The 26,092-nt window shown below is 40.6% G+C and overlaps 1 protein-coding gene across 1 annotated transcript in view; it reads right to left on the bottom strand.

Moving 5' to 3' along the window:
• Positions 1 to 26,092, bottom strand: part of VPS41 (VPS41 subunit of HOPS complex) — a 172,707-nt gene that overhangs the window by 42,110 nt on the left and 104,505 nt on the right. Inside the window, exons 10-16 of the mRNA XM_041774307.1 lie at positions 25,813 to 25,879; positions 14,025 to 14,122; positions 10,837 to 10,966; positions 9,335 to 9,450; positions 7,767 to 7,823; positions 4,635 to 4,696; positions 3,158 to 3,239 (exon numbers count right to left, since the gene is read on the bottom strand). Coding sequence (XP_041630241.1) covers positions 3,158 to 3,239; positions 4,635 to 4,696; positions 7,767 to 7,823; positions 9,335 to 9,450; positions 10,837 to 10,966; positions 14,025 to 14,122; positions 25,813 to 25,879 — 612 coding nt within the window. The remainder of the gene's footprint in view (positions 1 to 3,157; positions 3,240 to 4,634; positions 4,697 to 7,766; positions 7,824 to 9,334; positions 9,451 to 10,836; positions 10,967 to 14,024; positions 14,123 to 25,812; positions 25,880 to 26,092) is intronic.

Here is a 26,092-nt window from a genome sequence, read left to right as displayed (position 1 = left end):
CGAGCAGATAAGAAATGATGAATGCCAGGAGTCTATGAGGCAGAGAAAGATGGGGCCAGGGCACCTAGGCAGAAGAGCATGAGCGAGGGCATGGAGCCATGAATGTGCGCTCTGTGTTCAGGGAGATCAGAGCGGCTCTGAGCTGTGAGACGGCGGTCAGAGAAGTGAGATAAGGCTGGGGAGAAAGGCAAGGGTTTGCTGTGAAAACAATTTGGATTTTACACTTTGCGAAGAAGAGAAGAGCAGATTTATTTTTTTAAGCAGCTACCTCTGGGGTGAGGTTGTTCACAGATCTCTCAGAAGGCCTGCAACAGCACAGACAAGAGTCGAGGCCGTGGCCCCCGAGGTAGGGGCCCCACTGGTGTCGACACGTTAAGACTAAGGAGAAGTGGAGATGAAACAGCATGAGGAGGTGAGTCAGATGTTCTCATCAGGTGGTGGCTTTGAGGAATGGGCACACCGTGATGTCCCAGATAGAGACTGAAATGATGAGGAACAAATTTGGGAAAGAAATGGATTCACAATGATCTGAGTGGTTGCTATCAGCAGTTCATACAAGGAAAAAGGCCATCACACACCTCTAGCACGTATACTGAATTAAAAAGAAAGGTCTAGGTTACAGAGCCATCAGTCTGACCCCAGCCACAGGACTGGATATAATCTTCCAAGAGCAGCCCAATAAACAAGACAAAAAGTGTCCATAGGGCAAAGCACTAGTCATAGGGCAGGCAACCTAACTGGGAATGTTTTTTTTCTAAAATTTTATTTATTTATTTGAGAAAGAGAGAACACAGGTGGGGAGGAGGGACAGAGAGAGAGGGACAAGCAGACTCCTCGATGAGCAGGGAGCCCAACATGGGGCTCGAACCCAGGACCCTGGGATTACGATCTCAGTTAAAGGCAGTCTCCTCACTGACTGAGCTGGCCAGGTTCAACTGGAAATTTTATTCATGACTCCAAGAGAACACTGAACACTAAAGGCTTATAAATATTGAAAACATTTTAAATGTTTTAAACTAACAACAGGAATACTTAATTGTTTAGTTTGGATGTTGTACATTAAGTTGAAAGGTAAATTGTTTCCTTCAAAGGAAGCAATCAACAAAACTAAAGGCCATCCTTCAGAATGGGAGAAGATATTGCAAATGATATGTCTGATAAAGGGCAGTATCTGAAATATATAAACAATTTATAAAACTGAACATCAAAAACAAATAATCCAGTTAAAAAATGGGCAGAAGACATGAATAGACTTTTTTTTTTCAAAGAAGACATCCAGATGGCCAACAGACACATAAAAAGGTGCTCACCATCACTCATCATCAGGGACATATAAATCAAAACCACAATAAAGGACACCTGGGTGGCTCAGTGGTTGAGCGTCTGCCTTCAGCTCAGGGTATGATCTTGGAGTTCAAGGACTGAGTCCCCCATTGGCCTCCCTGCAGGGAGCCTCCTTCTCCCTCTGCGATGTCTCTGCCTCTGTGTCTCTCATGAATAAAAAAACTTTTTAAATCTTAAAAACAAACAAACAAACAAACACCACCACAATGAGATGCCACTTCACACCAATCAGAATGGCTAAAATTAACAACACAGGAAACAACAGGTGTCTGCAAGGACATGGAGGAAGGGATCCTTCTTACACTGTTGGGAATGCAAACTAGTTCAGCCCCTCTGGAGAACAGTATAGAGGTTCCTCAGAAAGTTAAAAATAGAACATCATATGACCGAGCAATTGCACTACCAGGCATTTCCCCAAAGAATACAAAAACACTGATTCAAAGGGATACATGCACTATGATGTTTATAGCAGCATCATCAACAATAGCCAAATTATGGAAAGAGCCCAAATATTCACTGACTGAGGAATGGATAAAGAAGATGTGGTGTATTCATACATACAATGGATTATTACTCAGCCATAAAAAAGAATGCAATTGTGCCATTCGCAATGACATGGATAGAGTTACAAAGTATTCTGCTAAACAATGTAAGTCAACCAGAGAGAGATAAACACCATATGATTTCACTCATATGTGGCATTTAAGAAACAAAATATGCATGTAAAGGGGGAAAAGAAAAAGAGAGAGGCAAACCAGAAAACAGACTCTTAACTATACACAGAACAAACTGAGGGTGACTGGACAGGAGGGAGGTGAAGGATAGATTAAATAGGTGATGGGGATTAAGGAGGGCACTAGTGGTGATGAGCACTGGGTGTTGTATATAAGTGGTAAGTCACTGAATTCTACACCTGAATTAATATTACAGTGTATGTAACTAACCATAAATTTAATGAAAACTTGAAAAGGAAAAGAAGGTAAAAACATGAAATATCAAATTACTTGTTATAGCTACATGGTCAAATTTTTCCATTTATCTTTCAGCAAGTAAAACAGTATTTGAAAAATGCATTAATTCTTCAATGCATTTGAAAAAAGCTTCATTTTAGGGATCCCTGGGTGGCGCAGCGGTTTAGCGCCTGCCTTTGGCCCAGGGCGCGATCCTGGAGACCCGGGATCGAATCCCACGTCGGGCTCCCAGTGCATGGAGCCTGCTTCTCCCTCTGCCTATGTCTCTGCCTCTCTCTCTCTCTGTGTGACTATCATAAATAAATTAAAAAAAAAAAAATTTAAAAGAAAAAAGCTTCATTTTATAATCTACAGGATGAGACTATACCTGCTTTCCATATTCATTAAAAAGAACATAAAAACTTCAGAGGCACCTGGGTGGCTCAGTCATTAAACATCTGACTCCTGGTTTCAGCTCAGGTCATGATCTTGGGAGCTGTGGAATACAGCCCTGTGTTGGGCTCTGCACTCAGCCAGGAGCCTGCTTGAGACTCTCTCCCTCTGCCACTACCCCTGTGCGCTCCTTCTCTCTCTCTCAAATAAATAAATCTTTAAAAAAAACAAAAAACAAAAAAATATGAAAACTTTATCTAAACACAGAATTGGAGATATATAAGAAGGTAGAGTATATATGTGTATATTTTATACACATTAAAAATGAATCAGATTTATATTTTGGTTTTTCTTCCTAGCTAACATGCTTTCTGGGAAAGAACTGATTACTATTGTCTTAATTTTATTTCCATCTCAGTATTAATATACAATATACAAAAATTCAGAGTTCAAAATAAGACTATGCTTACCTTAAGCTGCCCAATTTCTTTAAATTTATAAACTTCACATTCCCAGAGTGCCGTATTTTTCCCAAGAATTTTCTGGCATTTGCTGGCAGTAAAAACATCCCAGGGAGAAAGAAAGAAAAAAAAAATGAGTAAATAGACATTTCCTCTATTGGTTTAGATAACTCTCTCATCCCAGAGTTTTGACAAATTTTTATGTCAAGTACCAATGAATGTAAAGGTATTACTAGATAACCACTTGATTGTATACACAAGGTTGCTAGAAATCATGACAATTATTACAAAATACTTATAAATGAAGATGAATCCTTTCAGAAGACTGTGATTAGGGGCTTTCCCAAAGATTATCCTGTTCTGAGTCTTCTACTATCCAGATAAGCGCTGCTGGTTTTGGGACCTTTCTCGTCTTAAAGGAATGTCCATCATACCCCAAAGTACCAATTTAAACCACTTCTTAAATGGCTTTAAATAATGGACTACCAAAATCAGACTTAAGAAAAGTAGAGTCCTATCATAGTATATAATCTGGAGAAATATTTATATATGAATAAAAACTTAATTTACACATCAAAGAAACAGGTTTCCCTAAATCTCAAAAGATGCAAGGTAGGCGTGAAGGCTATGTTGCTAGGCTGTCCCCTCGTCCTGCAGGCAAGCATCATGAAGCTTCAGGGGGAACCAGTCACACACACACACACCACTGACGACCACTGTGTAACATTTATGTTCTTGTCCACCATTTATGTTCTTGTCCATGCAGACCCCTGCAAACCTGAAGCCTGAAATCTGGTCACTTCCACAGATTTGCCACCCTCTTGCTGGGAGACAATTCTCTTTGAATTATAAGCAGTGGCACTGACTGCCTTCTCAAGGATGCTTGTGAAGGGAACAGCTCTGGAAATGAAAGACAAAGATAGTGTTCCCCTCCAGAGCACAGGGCAGGTTTGTTTAGCATCCAATATAATAAACAGATCTCATTCCTCTGAAGTTAAAGGCAGGCAGGCTCACTGCCCATTATAAAAGAAGTCAGATACCCAAAGCTCGGGGTCCCTCTCCTGGAACAGGAACCACTGCCCTCTGAAGTATCACCCAGACAGTCCTCTATGTGGTGCTATGGGATCTGGTACAAATGCCAATACTCTGGCTACCACTGCTGAGTTAGGCCTGCATCTCTGACCCAGGAGTCTCCTGTCTTCTGCTGGTACCCATGTGCTACTTGTTAGCTTATAAAAAGGGTAAACTCTCAGACTCTTCATGATTTTTTACCTCTTTCTCATTAAATTGTCTCACTTTGGTCAAAATGAGACAGTAAGTGGATTAAGTAATAAATCCATTCTGTAGTTAAAGCCACTAATACTCAAAAATCACCCCTGAAAGAAAGATACAAAAAAATGTTGACCTCAGAGAATGGCTTATGTTACTGTTAACATTTCTCAATTCTATTTATACTAACAAATGATCATGAAAATGTCATTATTACCGAGCTGCTATGTCATAGTCTCCTTTTTCCACCAGGTGGTTTATATATGCCAGGCCAATATCCTAGGAAAATTAAATGAAGAGATTTCATAATTAACCAGAACAACTGAAAAGTTGAGCCTCAATTCCCGAGTAGGCCATAACACTGGGGTCCTACTGGCTAGAACCTGTTTTATACATCTGAGTGTGCTGTATGTAATTATGCTCATTTCCTTCCTAAGCAGATTTAAATGCACTTATATTTCTATTTTCACAAATTTTAGAATTCACAAAAAAATTATATTCCTATGATAAAGGCTCCTAACCTGCCCCCGATTAGGAGATTTTCTACAAAAGAAATCTGCAACATTAGAAACATGGTCTAACAATTTCATACTGTCACAGATATAAAATTGCTTCTTGTGCTTTCATCTCTAAGCTCTGAGCTACTGGTCTCCTCTATATCAAGTCTGAAAAAATGCTGTAGGAAATACACGACAGATCATATTAAAGGGAAATATTGAATCTTAAAGTTAACATTAATGTGAAAATGAGCTAAAACATGATTCACACCCATGAGTTTACAGATGAAGAAATGGGTTCACAGCAGTGCAAGGGCTGGCTTCTGCGTAAAATCCATTCGCTGACGCCACCTCCGCTCTGAAAGGATCAGGTGGACCGCGTTACACCAAAGACACGAGAGCTCTTGTTTGATCTCCCCAAGACTACTCCTGCGAAATATTATTTCCAACTAAAAGCATCTTCATGAGAAGCTTAAATTTATCGTATGTAACAAAACTTGGATTTTACATTCTAGTTTATATACAAAAAAGGTGTGAGATTTCCTCCTGTACAGCGGAAATGGCAGGAGCCCATGTCTCTCTCTGCCTGGTAGGAAATTACACTGTGTTAGGAGGGGGTAAAAAAAAAGTCTCTGTGTAACTAATGTACAGGACTGCTGGAAATTTCAAGGCTGCAGGAAAATACTAATAGTTCATAGTTCGTTAAATTTTTACTCTAATAACGACTATGTAGGAAATCCTATTTCAAATCTGTATAAACTAACGAGTAAAAAAAGGGGTGCCTAACTTTCGTTTTCTGCAAACAGACTACACATTACAGTATTTCTGAAGTCTCTCTGTCCAGGGTTAGAGAAGAGAACATCTCCTTTGCAGAGCCCATCTCTCCAACCTTTGTCCTCATGCCAGGCCCCCACCCCACTGTGGAACTTATTCTACCACTCATCCTCTTTCTCTGTCCTTCTTTCCTCAACCTAAGTTTTCTCTCTTCCCTTTGTGTAAGCATGTTCTGTGTCTCTCTCACACAAAATACTCCCCATCACCAAGGACCTCTTCATGACCACGTGGCTCCAGCCACAGTCTACTCTCTTTCACTTCACAGCCAACCTGACGGTCAACATGCAACTCTACTTCATCATCCATCATCTCCTCACTTATCACTCCTTACAGCACATTGGGAATGAATAATACAGAGAAAATTCACTAGTCATTTTTGTATTACCAAACCCAACGGACAACCAACTAGTTAGTTTATCTTACCTTTGGCCTGCTCACCTCAACTACTTTAGCTTGCTTACCCTGAAATGCTCTCCTCTCCCTGCTCCCATGACAGAGCCTTCCTCTGCCGTTCCAAAACTGTTTTGGACATGTCATTCCTCAAACGTGGGCATTTCCAATGGTTCCATTCAAGTTCTCTGTTTTCTGAGGCTAGATGCCCACCCTTGCGTGCGGATTGGTTCAAACTCATGCATTCCACCTGTTTGCGGACAAATCTCTGGAATCTTTTGGAGTCCAGATCTCTTCCCTGTGCTCCACTAGGATGTCCCAGAGTTGACCCAAACCCAATGTGTCAAAACCAGTATTAATCTACCCACACTCCTCCATCCCGTTCTCCCTGGCATGGTCTCTCTCTCTCTTTCTCTTAGGGAATGGCAAGACCATCCACCAGAAGCCCAAGCCCAAAGACTGGAAGTCAGGCTAGATTTCTTGCTCTCATATGCATGAGGAGCCAACCACCATAATCTGCAGAGTCTGGTTAAATGTATCCTCCATTTGTCTTCACTTCTCCATTCTTACTGATCCTTTCACCTCCCTACCAAGAAGGAAGCCATTCTTGATTGATCTCCATTTCAGCTGGCTATCCTCTGGCCCCTTTCTCCATCAGAGAATCTTTCTAACAGGCACATTTGGTGAGGTACTGAAAGCATAAACTGTAGAGGTCTCAAGATGAAGCCAAGCTCCTAATTATATATGGGCCTTCAGAATCTGGCTCTTGCTACCCATATATACACTCTGCAAATGCCCCACATAACCAAGCAGGCCACATGGTTTCACTTCTCTGCACTGTCACGTATACTATTCTATTGGGCAGAATGTCCTCTCCATTTCTAGACAATCCTTATTTACGCTCCACAATTTTGAATGGAGGGAAAAAAGATGATCTGGTTCTCTCTCCTCCTTTGGGTTCCTGAGTTCTTTTATGTGTACACTCTCAAGGCATTAGGCTTTTACAAGGTGTTTGAGAGAAGCTTAAGGTGAGGAAAGTATAGGCAGAAGGAATTTGTGCTACAACCCCAAATAGCCATAAAAGAGTTTTCATCTCTCAACAAGGGTGCTGGACTCACTGGTCCCTTCACACTCTCTCTGGCTTTCCATCTGCACATCCATTGTCACAGTTAGCAAAGAAATGGGCTTTTTCCAGAGTCCAAAATGTAATGAAAATGTATATGAGGTCCTAGATTAGTTTCCACAACACAAATGACTCTGTGACTATGCAGACACTGAAACAATCTGGTTTTATGAAACTACTTTTGATAAATTTTGTAATAATGTGATTTTACCTATGACTTAAAGAGACTTCCCCACACATAACTGGAAAGCTTTGTAGTTAAAGTGCGCTTCACAATCTAGGTTCCAAATTACCTGAAACTGTCTCCTAGAAGGTGTTCAAGTCTCTTGTTTACAAGCAGAAATGGATTCAATAAAATGAGATATTTTGACCTGGCAGGTTAGAGAGTTAGTCTGAAATAAAATCTCAAAAAGGTAGGAAAGAGCTGTTCTCAAGTTACTTTCAGCCTCATTATAACTTATCGAAAGGTAAAATTATGCTTCAAATAGTAAAATTACATACTTACTAGAATCTTATGTCTTTTAATGTTCTTCTGGCTGATTTCGGCTGCCATCAAAGCTTCCTGTATTTACAGAAGCATGGTAAAAGGAGTCAGAAAGAAGGGAGGGAAAATGAGAGAGAATGGGGAAGATACTGATGTTATAAACACTATATTTATTATGTTTTAAAGTTCTGGACTACATAAATAAAGCCCCATTTTCCCATGGCTTTTGCCTCAAGCACAGGCATTTTTAATGTTATGGTTGAATGAACCTCACTGCATTCAAACTCCAACAAAAGCAGTCAACCAAAATGAAGACTTCTCTTATTTCCATTTGAATGCATTTCCACATTAGGATATTGGAATCACATTTCAGGCACAAATCAAAACACAACAAAATTTCTTTGGTTCCAACTACAAAAAAAATTCATGTGTCATTCTAAATCTGCATGACATACATTGACAAAGGGGTACGTTTCTTCTATAAAATACAAAAATTAAGCTATATGCACTATATGCATACATTTAGGTGTATTTGCAACTAAGATTTTAAAAATCCCTGATTTTACTTTTATTTTGGAAAGTTCGTAATTATTACTTTAACAGAAATGTTTATAAAACATAAAAGTTATTGGGGCACCTGGGTGATTCAGTTGGTTAAGTGTCTGATTCTTGGTTTTGGCTCAAGTCATGACCTCAGGGTCATGAGGTCGAGCCCCCCATCAGGGCTCAGTGTAGAGTCTGCTTGTCCCTCTCCCTCCTCCCACCCTCAAATACATACATACATACATTAATATATAAAATCAATCTTAAAAACCATAAAGAATTATTTAAGGAACTACTGGATCTAAAGCAATATATGGTAATAATTGAAATATAAACTTTTTGTATCAATACCTAGACTCCAGTTTATATATGAAAAACATTTTTTCCCCAAATCCTTTCAGGCAGTCACAAACTTAAAGCAACATATAAGTGGAATATTTTTTGTTTGTTTTTAGCTAATTAGCATATAAGCCCATCCAGAGAGTTTCTCTCACCAAATGGACATAATATTGCCTTTTCTTCTTTTAAAGTCAGGAAGGTTTTCGTTTTTAAAAAAGAAAAGCTCATCATGGGACATTTTTCTATTCAAATCAGTCTGATTTAAGACTCAACGAAGTGGACATTATTCCATCAGAAAAGTAGTCCAAACCATCCTCAGTGAATAATAACGTCACAGCTTAACTTTACATATGAAATTAGCACAAATGAATGGCACCACCAGAATATAGGAGACAATTCTGAAATACTAGCTCCACTTTATTTTCCTTGAGAAGCCACAAAATAAACACTTGGACAGGCTGGATCTAACCCACCCCACTCCTTCTACCACCACCTCTTTCTCCACTGAACAGTAAAGCCAGTTAACCTCCTTGTAATCTTTTCCCCTCTTAATTTCTGAAAAGAGTATTGGAAAGTTATTAGCCTACTACATATTTTTCGTTTAGAGCTCTCTAATTCACCTACACAAAAGACTTATTACAGAAACCTTTTATCCTCTCCATGTTACAGAAGTGTCAATACTTTTAGGAAAGGAAAATCAAAACCACCTCGTATTTCTTCTTTTCAAGGAGCCAGTCGATGTGGTCATCTTGGTCTCGTTCCTTGGCTACTACGATGTCTCTTGGACTCACGATGTAAAAGAGCGATTCCCCTTCAGAGTACTCTATAGGTGAGGAAAGAAAGGAACAGCATAAGCTGCAGAAACCCTGGCTGTAGTTTCAGAGACTTGGTTAGGGAAGCCAACTCCAGAGGGAACAGGAAACTTGCTCACCTTTGGAGCAAGTATGTTTGGCTCTGTGAAGGTTTGAGTGCTTTAAAAAATATTTACAAGTAAAATTATTTGAAAGAAAAAAGGAAGGGAAGGAAGGAATACCATAAAAAAGTCAAAAAATTAATGTAGGTTTATAATTCTGTATTTAACACATTAACATCGTGACTTCGACTGAGAAGGTGATCAAGATTTCTAAGTCGGCTGTGTATCAGAATTCATCTTCTGTATATACACTTAATTTATGGCCACTTACAGCACTGTTCTACTTTTACAGAACAATTACACTCCATAGTTGGCAATAAATGTTTCCTCCTCATCAAGGTCAAGGCCGTTTACAGCATAAATGACAGATGCCCCAAGCCCTGGGGACATAATCTATCATTTCGGCATGTTGTGCACAATGCCATTCGTGAGGGTTTCCTGCAGAATTCAATTATACAACCTGTTCTGAAGGGTTTCCAAGTGTGCAGCAGAGTTTGCTCTGAGCAAAAACCCTAGCTTGGATCCTTCCAGTTGTGGATCACATTTGCTTTTTGCCAAGTCCAGAATATACACTCACATTCCTCAGTTGATTAGGGGCCATATAAAAGAAAGCTCCAACTCTATAGAATATTTCTTCATTGTCTTTGGCCAGATTGAGAACCGAAAATATTCTGAAAATATGTCAATTGGTTTATGAAGTGGGAAATAATTTCTTAAAAAAAAAAAAAAAAGCTTAGGCTCTTCCACTTTGATCAATGTATTTTTAAAGGATATGAGGACACTAGCACAGATGCCCTGGCATGACTAAACATCAGTAGTTCATCCTTTATTTCTAAGCAGCGACCAGTGCATTCACTCACCCACTCTGCAAATATTCAGCGAACACCTAGTACTTACCAGGCTCCCTTCCAGGCTCTGGGGATTTGGTCCCAAATAGAAAGACGACTTCTCTGCCATCCCAGAGCACACTTTCCAGATCTATGAAGCTGGGAGTCATATGGCAACCACAGAACCATGCTGCCCAGCATCCATGTAAATGTCACACTAATTAGGACACCAGACAAAATGTAAAAACAAAGACCACAGAGCCTACCCCACCCTTCTGCTGTGGGAACTCAAGCTAGTTCTGTAATATGTCTGGGCCTCATGCCCTCAGCTTTGACAGAAGACATGGGCCCAGATATTCTCTATGACCCTTGCAGAACCTCAACTTAAATTCCTGGTCATGCTAATTGCATAAAAGGGAAAAAACCACAAGTATAAGAAATAATATGAGCCAGAGCTTTGGTCTCTCACCTAAATGATAATCTCTGCACTCATTCTCCTGAAAGCCTCTCACTGTTAGAGCGTCAGAAGAGATCTCTTCACAAGTTTCAGAGAGCGGCTGGATGATATCTAGTCTTGGCCTGGCACAGTATTCTCTTTCCTGGGTGGGAGGAAAGAGAAGGAACAGGCATGTTCTCATTATGTTTCTAGAAACTGTACAAATTCATTCTAGTCAGTCATTAAATGCACTGGCTTCAGGATGCCTGGGCGGCTCAGTGGTTGAGCATCTGCCTTTGGCTCAGGGTGTGATCCCAGGGTCCTAGGAGCAAGTCCCATATTGGGCTCCCTGCATGGAGCCTGCTTCTCCCTCTGCCTATGTCTCTGCCTCTCGCTGTCTCTTGTGAGTAAGTGAATGAATGAATGAATGAATGAATAAGTGCATGCATACATGCATGCATTGGCTTCATAATTTTGAAAGATGTAAGCCCTTCTAACCTAACCTGCACAGACAGCCTCATCATAGCACGTTATTTCCTGACCTTTTTGTGTGACATCAACAGGACAGGTGCTGCATCCCTGCAGCTGTCCGCCAACAGTGAGGCTGCCACTTGTGGGGAAACTGGGACTTATGTGAATCTGAGACTTGAAGTCAAGTTTGTTTTACTTTAAAAGTTTGTTTTTGAGCTTTCAACACACAGGTGTAATACACACACTTGAGTGTTTTCCAAAGGAAGACTTGGGGCCATGTGACACGGGTGCTGAGAACCCAGATGATGAAGCGGTGCAGCGTGAGACAAGTTGGTGCTTCCCCACCACCCCAGGTTCCCTGAGGAACACGGGAGGCCTCAAAGAGTACCCAGATCCATTTTGTTAGGTCAACTGAGGGGTAACTACATTAGCTTTGCATCTCACACGTATCAAAACATTCCAAAAATAAAACAGCAGCTATAAAAAAAATCAACCAGTAGAAGGGGGAAAAATAGTGAATATACAGCATAATTTTTCCCATCTGTGGAAAAATGAAAAATGTCTCAATTTTGAAACAATGGGGAAAAATGGAAAGATCTGAATATTTTAAAAATGAACTGCTGTGGACAGTGACCAAAAATATAGCAAAATTAGAATAGCAAGAATAGAAAAGATATTTAAAACAAATAATATTAAAAGAAAACCGCCTTGCTTGGGTCACATAAACCGCTCCTTGAAATGCATAAGAAAACTGTCAGTGATGTGAGTCATCTTGTTACTTTACAACCTTTGCTCATTGGTCAAGCAGCCCTGCTAAGGGTGAGAATTTGGTCTTGCTAGGTCTCTAATCCCTAATGCTTAGCGTGACTCTGGATGCACATATGTTTTACCAATGAATCAAAGAGAAACAAACACTAGGGGACAGCTTAATAAATCTAGATGAAACAGTTCACAACCACTATAAATGATAATGATAGGAGAATACATAACCACATGGAGAGGGAACAGAATAAGGTTCATAAAAATTGGGCAACACAGAGGAGCGTGTGACCGTGATGGCAACCATGCAGACACATGCACGTATGTGACAGGTCTAAGGGAGAATGTTCTGGGGGAGGAGAGGCATGATATAAAGACAGGTTTGGTTTAATGTTGTGGTTACACTGTCTCTTCTGTATGAAAAGAAAAAAAGAGGGGAGAGGTTTGAACCCGCTTTTGCTTTCCTCCTTTTGTCTTAATTGTACCAGTTTACTCCATGTTTAATAATCTAAGGTGTACTTTGGCATCATAAAATAGCTACATGTGTCGGCACACATATTCGTGAATCATCTCTGAGACCCTCCCACTTCTTCCTCTGAAAATACTCCATTTTCTTTTCTTTTCTTCTCAATTCCATTTTCTAATGTGCTCTGTGAGGTTGGCCTTTCTTTGGTCTTTACTCCTTTGTGATAGTCTTGTTTATTATCAAAGGTCTCCCTGCTTCCTTTCTTTTTTGGCTCGGTTGCTTATGAGGCTTTCCCTTTTTTCATTTTACTGCTTCTTTCCTCTGTCTTTCAATCACAATCTCAATCTGCCCCACCTTCCTCATCAGAAAGCACTGTATTTGCTCCCTCAGGAGCCACTGCTTTTCTTTCTTTTCAAAAAAATAAATAAAATAATAAAGTGATGTCCTGCAACAGGGCTAGAAGCCAGCCCTATTGATTTTAGTCGCTGGGAGGATTCACTTAAAGTCGACAGCATCCCATTGCCTAGCAACATGGGCGCCCAGAGCTTTCAGGTTACTATAGTGATGACTTCCCACTGCACGTGCTCGCTCAGAGAAATGCTTCAGAGCAGCTACCACTTCAAAACCGGGGCTCCCAGGGTTTCCCCCCCTCCCATTTTATTCCAAGCCAATTGAAAAGGGGGAAAAAAGGAGAGGATACAGACAAGGAGAGCCTACTTACTGTAATGGCCTAGACAATCAATTGGCAATTTCTTTTATATACAGCATCTAAGAGAAAATCCTCTACAATAAGCTCTCCTTGGTTTATGCCTTGAAGCCACCCACTCCTGCCCCCCCTTCCCAAGAGAACCCCTGGACTCTAATAGTGAAGCCAGGCTGAGAATGGGGCCCATCTAGGCTGCAAAGGAAGATCGAGTGTCTCCACTGGATCACACAGACAGGCTTCCCTCCAGAGTCACAGATAATGAGATCTGGATTCTCTGCTGCTTTCTATTGGCCATGCGTTTCATACCCTCATTTCCATTGATAACTGAGACTTCACTGCAACCTATTTCAAAGCTAAAAAAATCAAGCTGCTCTGAATCAGTCGGCCACTGGGAAGTAAGCAAATCTGTCTGGACCACAGGAAATAATGAAGTGCCCTCTCCATAATTCCCTGTGACCACAGGGGTGCCTGTTGTTGCGGAAGATCAACTTTGCTGCTGTCATTTCTGCTAATGCACAGTGTCAGCTTAGTTTCTTCGCCCTTCAGCAAAAGAAATCTTTCATTCCTTTCGACGAAAATACCAAGAGATGGAAAAAAGAGAAAAAAATGACTCCTCTTGGCTTGGCCAAAGGAACAAAGGCAGGCAACGAGTGGGGCTTCTGAAAGGTAAATACATAATCGTTGCTGACCTTATTTTATAGGTCAGAAGTTGTGCCTCGACTACAGCACATCCCTTTCATGGGCAACCTGATCTGGCTATAGTGCTAAATAATGAACCCACACTTCCCTCTGTATTGGGGCTACAAAAAAAAAAATTACCGTTTTTTCTGAAACCTCCTTCACATAGGAAAGAACAACCAGCTGGTCACAGAGAGGTGCAAGTCCACTAATGTAGAATTCAGTTTCAAACTGAGACACTGCAAACAGAAGGGACACAAGAGTAAGTGTTAACAGAAGCAAAAAGCAGCGCATCAAGGAAAGGACACATGGACTACAAATGCAGGGTGGATTTACTCTAGAAATCGAACGTAAAGGGGGCGTGGATAAACACACTTCTTTGACAATAATGAAAGGCCAGAAAAGGATATCTGGGAACTAGAAATTTTCTATCACCAACAAAAGCAAACCTGTCACAGTCAGACGTGACACTGTGACCAGCTAGTTTAAAAACGACACAGTTAAATCCCATGAAGACACTTTTAAACCTGTAAAATTCAATGTAATACTAATGACAATAATTTTAAAAAAATGCCTGAGTTTAGGTTTTTTATAATTAGCGCATTGCAGGAGTACAGAGTTCACAAGGAACGCTATTTGTAACTATGAAATATTATGCCTTTTAAAAAAATAATATTTAATTTGATGACTCAGAAACAAAAAAAAAAAAGAAAAGAAAAAAGTTGTGTTAATACAGATCACATTGTGATGAAAGACCACTATTTCCTAAGTGAAATAAAGATTAGAGAAAATAAGGAAATCCTTTCTTTTTTAAAGACACTTAAAATTTTAAACTAGGGCATCACTTAAGAAGTATATGGATTTAATTATAATAGAGTTCACAGACCCAATAGAAAGCTCAGTGGCAGAAGTACAAATATTGTTAATAGTATGATTCTAATAATTAGCTACTATAAAATATTTGTAATAAATGATTTTTGCTTTAAGCAACTAAGTTTGGGGGTGGTTTACTATACAGCAAAGCTAGCTGATACAGTAGTGGTGGTGGCAGAGACTCTTCCAGGAGTCATGCACTGCACTTACAGATTTGGAAGCAGACTCTCATTTGGACCCACCACATTTTCTAAGAGTTTCCTGGCTCAGACCTTCTCCACAGTTAGTGGTATAAGCTTCAACTTCAGCTTCAGTTGAGTTCTTTTCTCTCTTTTTTAAAGATTTAATTTATTTGAGAGCAAGCAAGCACGACTTGTGGGAGGAGCAAAGGTGGAAGGAGAGCCAGGTCAAAGAACCTCAAGCAGACTCCATGCTGAGTGTGGAGTCCAACATGGAGCTTGATCTCAGGACCCTGAGATCATGACCTGAGCCAAAATCAAGAGTTGGACGCCTAACCAACCGAGCCACTCAGGCATCCCAGATTCAGTTAAATTCTATGATGAAACTGCTCTTTTCTCCAAACCAGGGTACGTCACTGTAGCATAGCAGAAATAATATTACGTGGCTCAGTTGGCTGAGTGTTTGCCTTCAACTCGGTCATGATCCCTGGGTCCTGGGGTCCAGTCCTGCATTGGGCTCCCTGCTGAGCTGGGAGTCTGCTTCTCCCTCTGCCTCTCCTACATCCCTACCCCACCCCCAACTCATGCTCTTTCTCAAATAAATAAAATCTTTAAAAAAGAAAAGAAGAAACAATATTTAACATAGAGTCAGGAAGCCTGGCTTGTAATTTCCACTAAATCAAATTCGGGGAAGTCATTTATCTTCTGTAGGTATAACTTTTCCCATCTATAAAATAATCAGAGTAGAAATAAAATCCCTAACACAGATTAAACGAGGGGCTACTGAATTTTTCTTCTGCGTCTTCTCCACTTTCCCTGGAAATCCCTGTCACTTGTTTTTTTTTTTTTTTTTTAACATTTTTAACGTCAACTCCTTGTACAACTGTTCTCACAATTTAATTCTCTCACTGAAACGAAACTTAAGTTGAACGAAAAAATTACTAAATAATAACATATATATTAAAAAGGTAGTATGTATTATGCTTTGTCCTTGGTTAGATCACATAAGTGGTCACAGTGGCCTGTGAAGAACCAAAGAATGGAACTCCAAAGGCAGGTGCTCTGGTCCCAGCTTAATGGGGACCAGTCCACTGTCACTAACACTTTTCCTCAATCTTTGTAGGCCTGAACTGAACATTTTTATCCGGGCACTTAAAAATACTTTTGGTAAAACGTTACTGTGATAAATGTTCACAGGAAGTTGCATATGCAGAACACCACCTGCACCACAACCACATGTACAGATGAGCACATCCAGTGTGACCAGGCACTGAAGGCTCTAGAGAAGCTCCCATGGCTGTGTGTACACAGGGAGAGGGGGTAAGGTAGGGATGGGGAGGGGTGGAATGTCCAGATGCTACAGAACAGTATGGGGCCAGTGATCAAAGAGGTGGCACTTTTACATTCTAGAAAGCATACAGGCACATTAACCAGAGGTTTTGACTGTCGTCACTCCTGAGGTGGTTAAACCCCGTTTGGTAGAAATGGTCTTGAGTTCTATTTCACTAAATAACATTTCATCATTGAAATGTTACACATACAGTTCAATTGATCAATCAACCAATCAACCAGAGATGCCACAGACTCATGGGAATTACAAGGAAGCTTTGATGTGCTTGTCTACTAGGCACCACAGGGAAAACATCATCTAGCCAGTGGTGGGTGAACAAGGCACTCTCCCCATTCAGGATGCCAAATATGCTGCCTGGGTTCACACGGACAAGGGACAAGGAGTAACAGTGTCTCTCCTACATGTAACCAAATACACATCAAGCCTTGGTTTTTATGAATGAGCTGAAAGAAACAGAACAATGAAGCTAGAAAATAATTCTTTCCAAATCTTCCCTGTTCTACATACTTATCTCCCAGTCCACAATAGCTTCCATTAATAAGACAGAAAATTTCCTGTTCTCTAATAAGAACGATAGGAAATCTAATGTGCTCTTAAAGAAAACAAAGGAAAATGTGCAGAACCACACAGCTATTTTTTCTGAATTCCAGATACTATAATAAATGTTTTTGTTAAGCACTAGATCTTACTAGACTTTATTGAGAATTAGTAATAATTTAGGGAGATAATGTGAAGTGGCTAAATTACAAACTAACTGGAAAGATGCTACTTATGAAGAAAAGATGTTCCATGTAAAACCAGTGTCAAGTTTAATGTCAAGAGAAGGAAATGTGGAATGGCAGTGTTTATTCTCCTGAAGAACATACATAAATGATGTAAAAGTTAATGGGATGATTTTTGTAATACCTGAAATACCTTCAAGTAATTACTGGGCTATTTCAAATTTTCAACGGACCAATGAAAGTTTTGGTTAACTTATTTTCCCCGAGATCCTATTCTTTTCCACATATCAATGATTTAATCATTTTATTTTATTTTATTTATTTATTTATTTTAAATTTTTATTTATTTATGATAGTCACAGAGACAGAGAGAGAGAGGCAGAGACACAGGCAGAGGGAGAAGCAGGCTCCATGCACCGGGAGCCTGATGTGGGATTCGATCCCGGGTCTCCAGGATCGCGCCCTGGGCCAAAGGCAGGCGCCAAACCGCTGCGCCACCCAGGGATCCCCTGATTTAATCATTTTAATGAAGATCACCTGTTTTTCCCTAAAGGAGAACTAGTTTAAATACAGATAATTTATACGTCTATTACCACAGCAGCTTATCTTTGCCCTAAAAAAAAAAAATACAATAAAAGCTAGAGAGGGATGTGTCCAGAGGGAACCCAAGACAGTAGCTATACTTCAGGATGAGATCTCGAGTGCAGTGATGGCTCTGGTCCTACGGAGATGCTGTGCTCACTCTTGAGTAGGAAGGACCAGACAAGAGGGTGTTGGTCAGAACTCAGCCACGGCTTTCTGCCTCCACAGACGCAAGTGGTGCTGTGCTCTGGCTTATTCTGGGGGAGAAGCATTCCTTGAAATGCAAGAAGAAAAAAGAATTCAAGGAAAAAGAAAGAGTCCAAGCATACTGAGAGAAAGTTTCAAAAAGACTATTCACAAGATAATTCTATTCAGGGAGGTCTTTTTTTTTTTTTTTTAAGATTTTATTTATTTATTCATGAGAGAGAGAGAGAGAGAGAGAGAGAGAGAGAGGGGCAGAGGGAGAAGCAGGCTCCATGCAGGGAGCGCGACGTGGGACTCGATCCCAGGTCTCCAGGATCAGGCCCTGGGCTGAAGGCAGCACTAAACCGCTGAGCCACCTGGGCAGCCGGGGAAGTCCTTTAGATGCAGAATGGGGACCCTGATGCAGAAGGGAGCTTAGAGTTCTAGACTGCACTGTCCAACAGAGTATTACGCAAGCCAAAAAAGACAACTGGCGTATGCAATGTTAAATCTTCTACTAGGGATCCCTGGGTGGCGCAGCGGTTTGGCACCTGCCTTTGGCCCAGGGCGCGATCCTGGAGACCCGGGATCGAATCCCACGTCGGGCTCCCGGTGTATGGAGCCTGCTTCTCCCTCTGCCTGTGTCTCTGCCTCTCTCTCTCTCTCTGTGACTATCATAAATAAATAAAAAATTAAAAAATATTAAAAAAAAAAAAATCTTCTACTAGCCACATTAAAGAATAAAAATAGATAAACTTTTTAAAATTTATTTAGTGCAACGTATCTAAAATGTTTCCATTCCAACATGTGACAACATAAATTAATGAGACAATTTACTTCTTATTTCCATACTAAGTCTTCAGAGTCCTGTGTGCAGCGCAGCTCCATCTGCACCTGCCACTTTTCAAGCACGACAAGTGGCTAGCGGCTACGGTAGTGGGCAGCACAGATCGAGATGCCCAACAGAGTGTTTGTCTTGAAAGTCCAGTAATTTCACTCAAATATATCTTGATGGTGCTCATCATGGGCCACTCTTTTCAGATACACAGGGGTATGCTTTTGATTTATAGCTTTGAGTTTTGTTTCTTTATAGTTTCAGGAAATTTTTCTTGAATTACTGTTTTTGGTATCTGCTCCATTCCTTTGCTTCGTTTTGTTCTTTTCTTTAGGGACTGGTACTTGTAGGTTGAATCATCTTTGCCAGTCTTCAATATTTATCATTTCATTCCAAATCTTTTTTTCTTATTGCTTTGTGATTTTTTTAAATTGTCCTATTACTTATAAATATTTGAGTTCTGTCATCAGATTTTTTTAGTTCTGAATGTCTTGCTATTTCTTAAAAAAAAAAAAATGTCTTACAGCTTGTTCTGGGTGTTTCTTTCTGGTTTCTTGCTTTCATTGCCAACAATGTTATTCTGCTCCTTATTTACTTTCACTTAAACAACTCAGTATGGGATTTGACCTTGGTACTTTCCTGGTACCTTCCTGGTCCTGGTCCGTGGGTGACATCATGGTCCCTGAGCTCTTAGAAAGAGGTGGACTGGGACAGCTCTTCAAACTTAGCAGAGTTCCCTCTTACACTGTTTTCATTTAGTACTAAAAACCTGGCCTCTTGCTTTCTGAGACTTCTTGGCACTGCTCCTTCTCTTTTGTCTCTATAGTTCCTCTCCTATTCAGGTTTTATTCTCTTCCAGCCTCAACACACAGCACGAGGTACTCAACTGCTAAGAGTGCACAGAGGCTGCTGGGCTGAGCCCACCGCCTAAATGCAGCCCCCCACCCACTGAGCAGCTGGTGGTCTTCTCCAGGGAACACCCACCTGCTGTTTGGGAGTTCTCATCTCAAATTCACCATATGCCTCCATGCTCCCCTCTATTGTCTCTCACACAGACACTGACACCACAGTGGGTCCTGTGGCTACTGGTGTTTTTTTTCCACTCGTATCTGAGGTTTTCAGGGCTAGTCTGTCATTTACTTGTTTTGTAAATGCTCTCAGTGAGTCCCTGGTTGTATGATCTAGTTATTCCATTTTTAGGTGATGCATTGGGCAGACTGGAAAATTATGCTACCACTACCACCATCTTCTGAGAATCCTTCAAGCACAAAATGTTAACGTATCAGTGAGACACACCAACTTTCCAGCAGCAGGGGCAATGTGGTCAGGTTTAGAGTCACAAACACATAGGTACCGTTGGGCCGTCCACTGCATACCCACTATCAATTTCAGAATGATTGCCAAAAGAAATTAACAAGAACTCTCTTATACCTTGAGTCTTACATCTTTGAGGGTTATCAACTACTTAATATACTACTTAAGAATAGCTGAGTACTAATTGGGCATAAGACATTCTTTCAGAAGTATCAGAATGATAAAACCCTGTTTGACTAAAAGATTTTAAGTCTAGAAGCTAATAATAATAACAAAAATTAAAATACCACAGGCTATGCAAAAACAGAAATGAAGCAAGACACAGTACCAAACCAGGATAATTTATTTTTAGGGAGATTGAGATAAGGATGAAAACAGTAATAATCATGACTGTAAGCTTCTCAAGGGTGGGTATGGTGTTTCTAATAATAAAACATTTCATTATGTGTTCATTAAAATCTTTTCATTTAAAAAAGTATTTTAAAACGTGTATTAAATTGTACAAGACAAAAATCAAGATTTTAGGTCTGAATACAAAGACCATTCTCCAAATAATTCACAAGCAGATTATTTCACTTCCTATCAGTGTATTCGGATCCTTAAGTGATGATATTTAAATCAATATTCTTGATTATCACTTGCACTTGTATCATATGGGTTTACAGATACATTTTACTGAAAATGGAGTTATGAAATATATTAGTCTCCTCAGGATAACTCAATCGAAGCTTATTTATACCTTCCCCCCAATTCTCGTTCGGTTGATTTCACGTACGACAGTATTTTAGTCTTCTGACTGTTGTTAAACTAGTTTTTCTCTCTCACTGAGTAACTGACTACGATGGTAGTGTTAGTAACAGCTCTCATCAACCAACATTTCCTATGCGAGAGGCAGTATGTGGATTCCTGTGCATACCATAACAACCCTCTACTTCTTTCAGGGCGGGGCACTGAAGCTCAGAGAAGTTAGGTTACTTAACTAAAGTCACCAACATAGAAGGTAGCACAAGTGGGAATTTGAAGTCTTCCTTTTCCCAGACAGCAGTCACCCAGAGATGCACAGGTGAGAAGTGTGCTACAGCCAGCGGGAACCAAGCTAAGGCTTTAACAATTGTGCAGTGGTTCTGCTGCAGCAGCCAGCGTGCCCAGCCCTTCTCTTAAATCTGCTGTGCTACAAGACCAAACAGCACTGAAGCCCGTAGAAACCTGTATTGCTTCTTTAGTTCTAGCCCATTTTATCTTTGTTGGTTTCAAAATGCCCATTAGATGTGACCCAGAGGATCTGGTCTCTTCACTGGAGCTAACTAAAATAATCTGCCTCTAATTTGGGCCTCTAAGATTTGTAAAAAAGCAAATGAACAAGAATTTCTCAAGCACCTTGTAAATAGGACCAATTATATATTCACTTAGGAGCAAGCGGTGAGGTCCATTTGTGATAAAGCTTTATTCTCCAGAGAATCGGACCCCTTGGTCACCAGATGTCAGTATTTCGCAATGGACTGGATAGAATATCCACAGACTTTTCAGTAAGTTTAGACACTCTGCCAGCCAGACCACTGATCTAAGAGAATGTATTTGGAAACCACAACATTCCAGCATCTTCAGGGCTGTGCTCTGAAGTGAAGCAGATGTGTTAAAGTAAAAGTGACTTTACCATGTTTTACATCAGGAAACTATGAAGACGACCTAATACACAGCAATAAAATACAAGAGAATGGTTAACACACAAAATAACAAAAATACTTAAGCCGGGAGCCCATAGTATACATAAGACAAAAACCATTTAAAGAAGTGTAGTCTGCAACTTAATTGCATCTTTTCTAATCAATATTCAGCACACTACGTGCTAAATGACAAAGCTAAGCTGATGTGATAAGCTCCTCTGCTCAATTTCAGCACTCAGAAAACAGCACAGATGAGCGATTTTGTGAGCTCACGACATACTGCTTGCACAACAGAAAAAGTGATACTGGTTAAGGACCTGCTGGGTCAAAAGGGTCAAGCCAAGTTGAAAATAGGGTACGTCAAAATATGAAAAGGCAAATGTTGGTGAGGATGTGGAGAAACTAGAACCCTTGTATAAGGCTGGTGGGAATGCAGAATGGTAAGGTGCTATGAAAAACAGCATAGAGGTTCTACAGAAAAATTAAAAATATAACTATTATATGATCTAACAAGCTTACTTCTGGGTATTCTTCAACCTGTTTACTTTTTTCATAATAAAATGTCAGGGGAAAAACTGAACACAGAAGAATTAAGAGATTACAGAGAGTCTAACCGAATTATAACAGAACACCGTACAAAGCTAGATCCTTAAGCAAAAAACACGGTGACTGATGCCAGAGCTGCCTCGATTCCTCCTGAGCCTCAGGCTAGGGGATGAGCTGTGTCACTCACGTGGCACGAGAACTGTCCCCTGCTGGAACCCGTGCATCTGGGTCAGCCCAGCCTAACCCAGGTGGATGGTGAGATACACTTAGGTCTAGGAAAGACATTTATCTCACAGCTCGCCTCCACCACCATACAGATCTTTCCTTTCCAGGTCACTGTTTTCCTAATCGATTGGAAGGCTAAAAATAGAACAATGGGCTAAATGCTAAGAGCCATAGCATACAATCAAATGAAGATAAAAATACACAGAAGCTGCTTAATTAAAGTCAAAAAGATGTCCCTTCTCTTCTCCTCCCTCTCTTTCTTCCTGGCTTCTCTCATTTTATATAGATTCTCATATAGTTTTGTATTTTTTTTAAAACAAGCTTCCATATGAAATCAAGATGAGGATGCCAATCGTGAATTCCTCGCATGTAAGTCATCTGTCCCTGGCAGTAGATACCCAGAAAATAACCCACGAATACTGGCTTCATTTCTCCACAGCTGTCCAAATGCCATTCCATGAAGCCCATGGAAGACTGGTGGAAAGTACCAAAGAGGGAGGGAGTCCTGTGATAATGCAAGAGATCCAAGTTCAAATAAGTATGGCAGGCTTAGACCACAAAAAACCTACTTTTAACAGTGTAATTTGGAAAAAGAAATGACAGCCAAAAAGTCTTATGCACAGAGAATGTCTTCATGGGTTGGCAATTGCCCAGTAAGCCTTATCTTTATTATTATTATTTTTCATTTATAAGAACAAATTAATATCTGTTTGAGAGTGAAATCTTTTTTGTTCTTGAGATTCTGATTTATGAGTAAGAGTTAGAAACATCTAGCTTCTAAGAAATGTATAGCCACTGATAGGTCTTTAACCTTGATGCCATTTTCACCTCATTTACTAAAGAACAGTGGCTCACACCATTCAGGGCTAAAGCAAATCGTAATCCAGACCTCCTAATATTTCTCTTTTCCTCTATCCTCGTCAAGGACTCTTATCGAAACCACTTTGCCTCCTGCTATGGAAATGGTTTATATTCTTAAAGGTTTGCTCTCAAGAGGGGGAAAAATGGTACTTAACCACTAACTATAGTGGTAAAACGTCAGTAATGTGATACTGCCAGCACCCATACACGGTCTATTTCACGTAAATTGTAGTACAGATGAACTATACTTTAATAACGTGATCCCAGGGCTCTGGGGCCACCACTGGGCCAGCTATTAGCAGTTGCAGAGCTGGGCTGGAAGTCTGCATGGTAATAATCACCACCATGATTCAGTGAGTGCCTACTGTATGCCAAGCACTGTGATAAAGATGTTACTTACGTCTGTCTCACAACAGATGGCAAAGGTAGGTCTTATCACCTCCATTTTACAGGGGCAGAAAGCCTGGCTGGGGAAGGCGAAGCAAGCTCATCAAGACTATATGGGAATTCGGCAAACTGCCCTGTATCCCCAGAAGCTGGTGGTGGTTCTAGTTAGATTCTAACCATTTCTAATGCCACTGCAGTATGATCTGAGATAAGATATTTACATCCCTGAGCCCCCACTCTCTTCGTGGTTGAACTGAGAAGCCAACTGACTGCCTCGTGGCAGCCCCACGAGGGGGAAGTGAACCGAAGCAGGTGAAGCACAGAGAGCACCGGCCCATGCCTTGTGCAGAGCAATGGACATCAGCTGAGGAGAGAAGAGGATGCTTGCTACACTTTTATGCCTTCCTGGCAATTCTACCAACCTTAAAAACTCCCGGAGTGTTTTTTTGTGGTTTTCTTTACGGTTTTTGTGTGTGTCTGTGTGTGTGTGTGTGTGTGTGTATGTGTGTTTCACTCATTTGTATTTAAAATATTGTAATACTTTCTCTCAGGACACTATGCACTGACATGTTCAGAGGTTTTTGCTAGGAGGCAGGAAAGAAGGCAGAAGACACTGAAATAATGACCATGACCTGCGAGTTTCCAGTCTTCTCTGGTTTCCTGTTCCTCTCAGTTCTTCTCAGGACCACTATATCCTGCAGATGCTTGTTCTGTCCACACTCAGAGCAATCCCAACTATGCACGGATTTCTCCCTCTAAGGCAAAAAATTATTAAAAAGTACAAAACATCCCAGATTGAAAAGCTGTGACCATATTAGCCATGGGAGTAATACACATATTTCTGGTTTTAGAAACACAGTCATGTGCAAATGATTTAGCTTCACCCTGTTATAAGAACCCATCAAAGTGATATTGCCCACCCATCATCCAAAGAGGCAAATGAACTTTCTAGCTGACTTATAATACAGCAAAACTTTGCCACACGACTTTGTCTCCTCCTGCTTGGTTCTAAATAATCCAAAAATAGCTTTTACTATATCTGTTTAATTGGGAAAAGTCCTTCTGCTTTCATCCTTTCTGTCTGAATAACTTTCACACTAAGTTCTGAAACTAAGATGTAAAAAGTAGTGATAGATCATCTTTCACATCTGTCTCCTAAATGTGTGTTTCCTTGAGTCCATTCAATACTTGGCATTATTCAGTATCTACAATGTGCCATGTCCCTGAGATACAAACACTGAGCAGAGACAGAATTGTCTGGTAGAAGGGACCAACCCATACTGAAATCACGGCAAGTGACATAGGTGTAAGAAGGGGAGTGACACGTATGCTTCAGGGGGGAAGGTCTCACCCAGGTGGCAAGGTCCAGTGGGCTCTCCCGGTGGGCTTTCTCAAGCAATACTTGAGCTGAGGAATGATTAAGGGTCAATGAAGTATAAAAAGGCAAGAAGAGCCCTCTAGAAAGACCTGAAGAAGCATGGATGGGTGGAAGGTGGCCAGTGTGGCTGCAGTGCAGAGACCAAGGAAGACCTTTGTATGAGCTAACACTGCGGAGGCCGGGGAGGGGTGGGGGCAGCACAGATCCCTGCTGTCACGCCAAGAGTCTCATCTCCTTGTTACATACAATGGGAATGGGCTGAAGGGTGGCGACATGATTTGATTTGTGTGCTGACTGCAGTGGGGAGACCAGATCACCATAATTCACAGTGGCAGATGAACCAGTCAGGGGGCTGCTGTAGTGATCCAGAGAAAAGATTATGGCAGTTCAGACCAGACCAGTGATGATGAAAATTAGTATATTCAGAGAATACACATGATAGGACCGGGGGTCAGTACCTTGCTATGAGCTGCGCACGCATGAACTCTCCAAATTCCGAACAACCTACGGGAAAGGTGTTCTTTCCCACATTTTATAGATGAGAATGCAGAGGCGTGCAGAAATCTGTCCAAAGTCCAGGTGGGAAACAACAGAACCCGAACCCATGGTTATTCAACTTCAAAGCCAACTATCAAGTACTGCATGAAAATCAGAACTATATTTAGAAAGAAGGGTCTCCATAGCAAAGTTTCAAAACTTAAAAACAAAAGCTTCTTGACCTACTTCACTAAGGTCCCAAGTGATGAGCTCTGAAGAGGAACATGATTTTAAGGTTTCCCTTTATTGAAATGGACTCTCTTTTGTTGTCTTACACTCCTAGAAGGCTTACCTATTTCAACATATCGACTTGGCAAGTCCCGCATTTCACTGGCATGCCGCTCCTTCACTGAGCAGATCTAGAAAATAAATTCACAGGTTATTTTACTTATCTGATGGAAAACTCTTCATAACATTTCATTCAATATACTATAGTTTTGTTAAATTAGCCATGTAGCCCCAAGATGGAGCACACACAATCCACTTGATGACTTAAAATGATAGAAATTAATTTCAATTACACACAGGAACCATTGCTTATGTTCTCCAACATTATTCTTCAGTAAAGTCTT

The sequence above is a fragment of the Vulpes lagopus genome, chromosome 11 (genome assembly GCF_018345385.1).
Source record: "Vulpes lagopus strain Blue_001 chromosome 11, ASM1834538v1, whole genome shotgun sequence".
Classification (NCBI taxonomy): domain Eukaryota; kingdom Metazoa; phylum Chordata; class Mammalia; order Carnivora; family Canidae; genus Vulpes; species Vulpes lagopus.
This window is presented reverse-complemented; position numbering and strand designations above follow the sequence as displayed.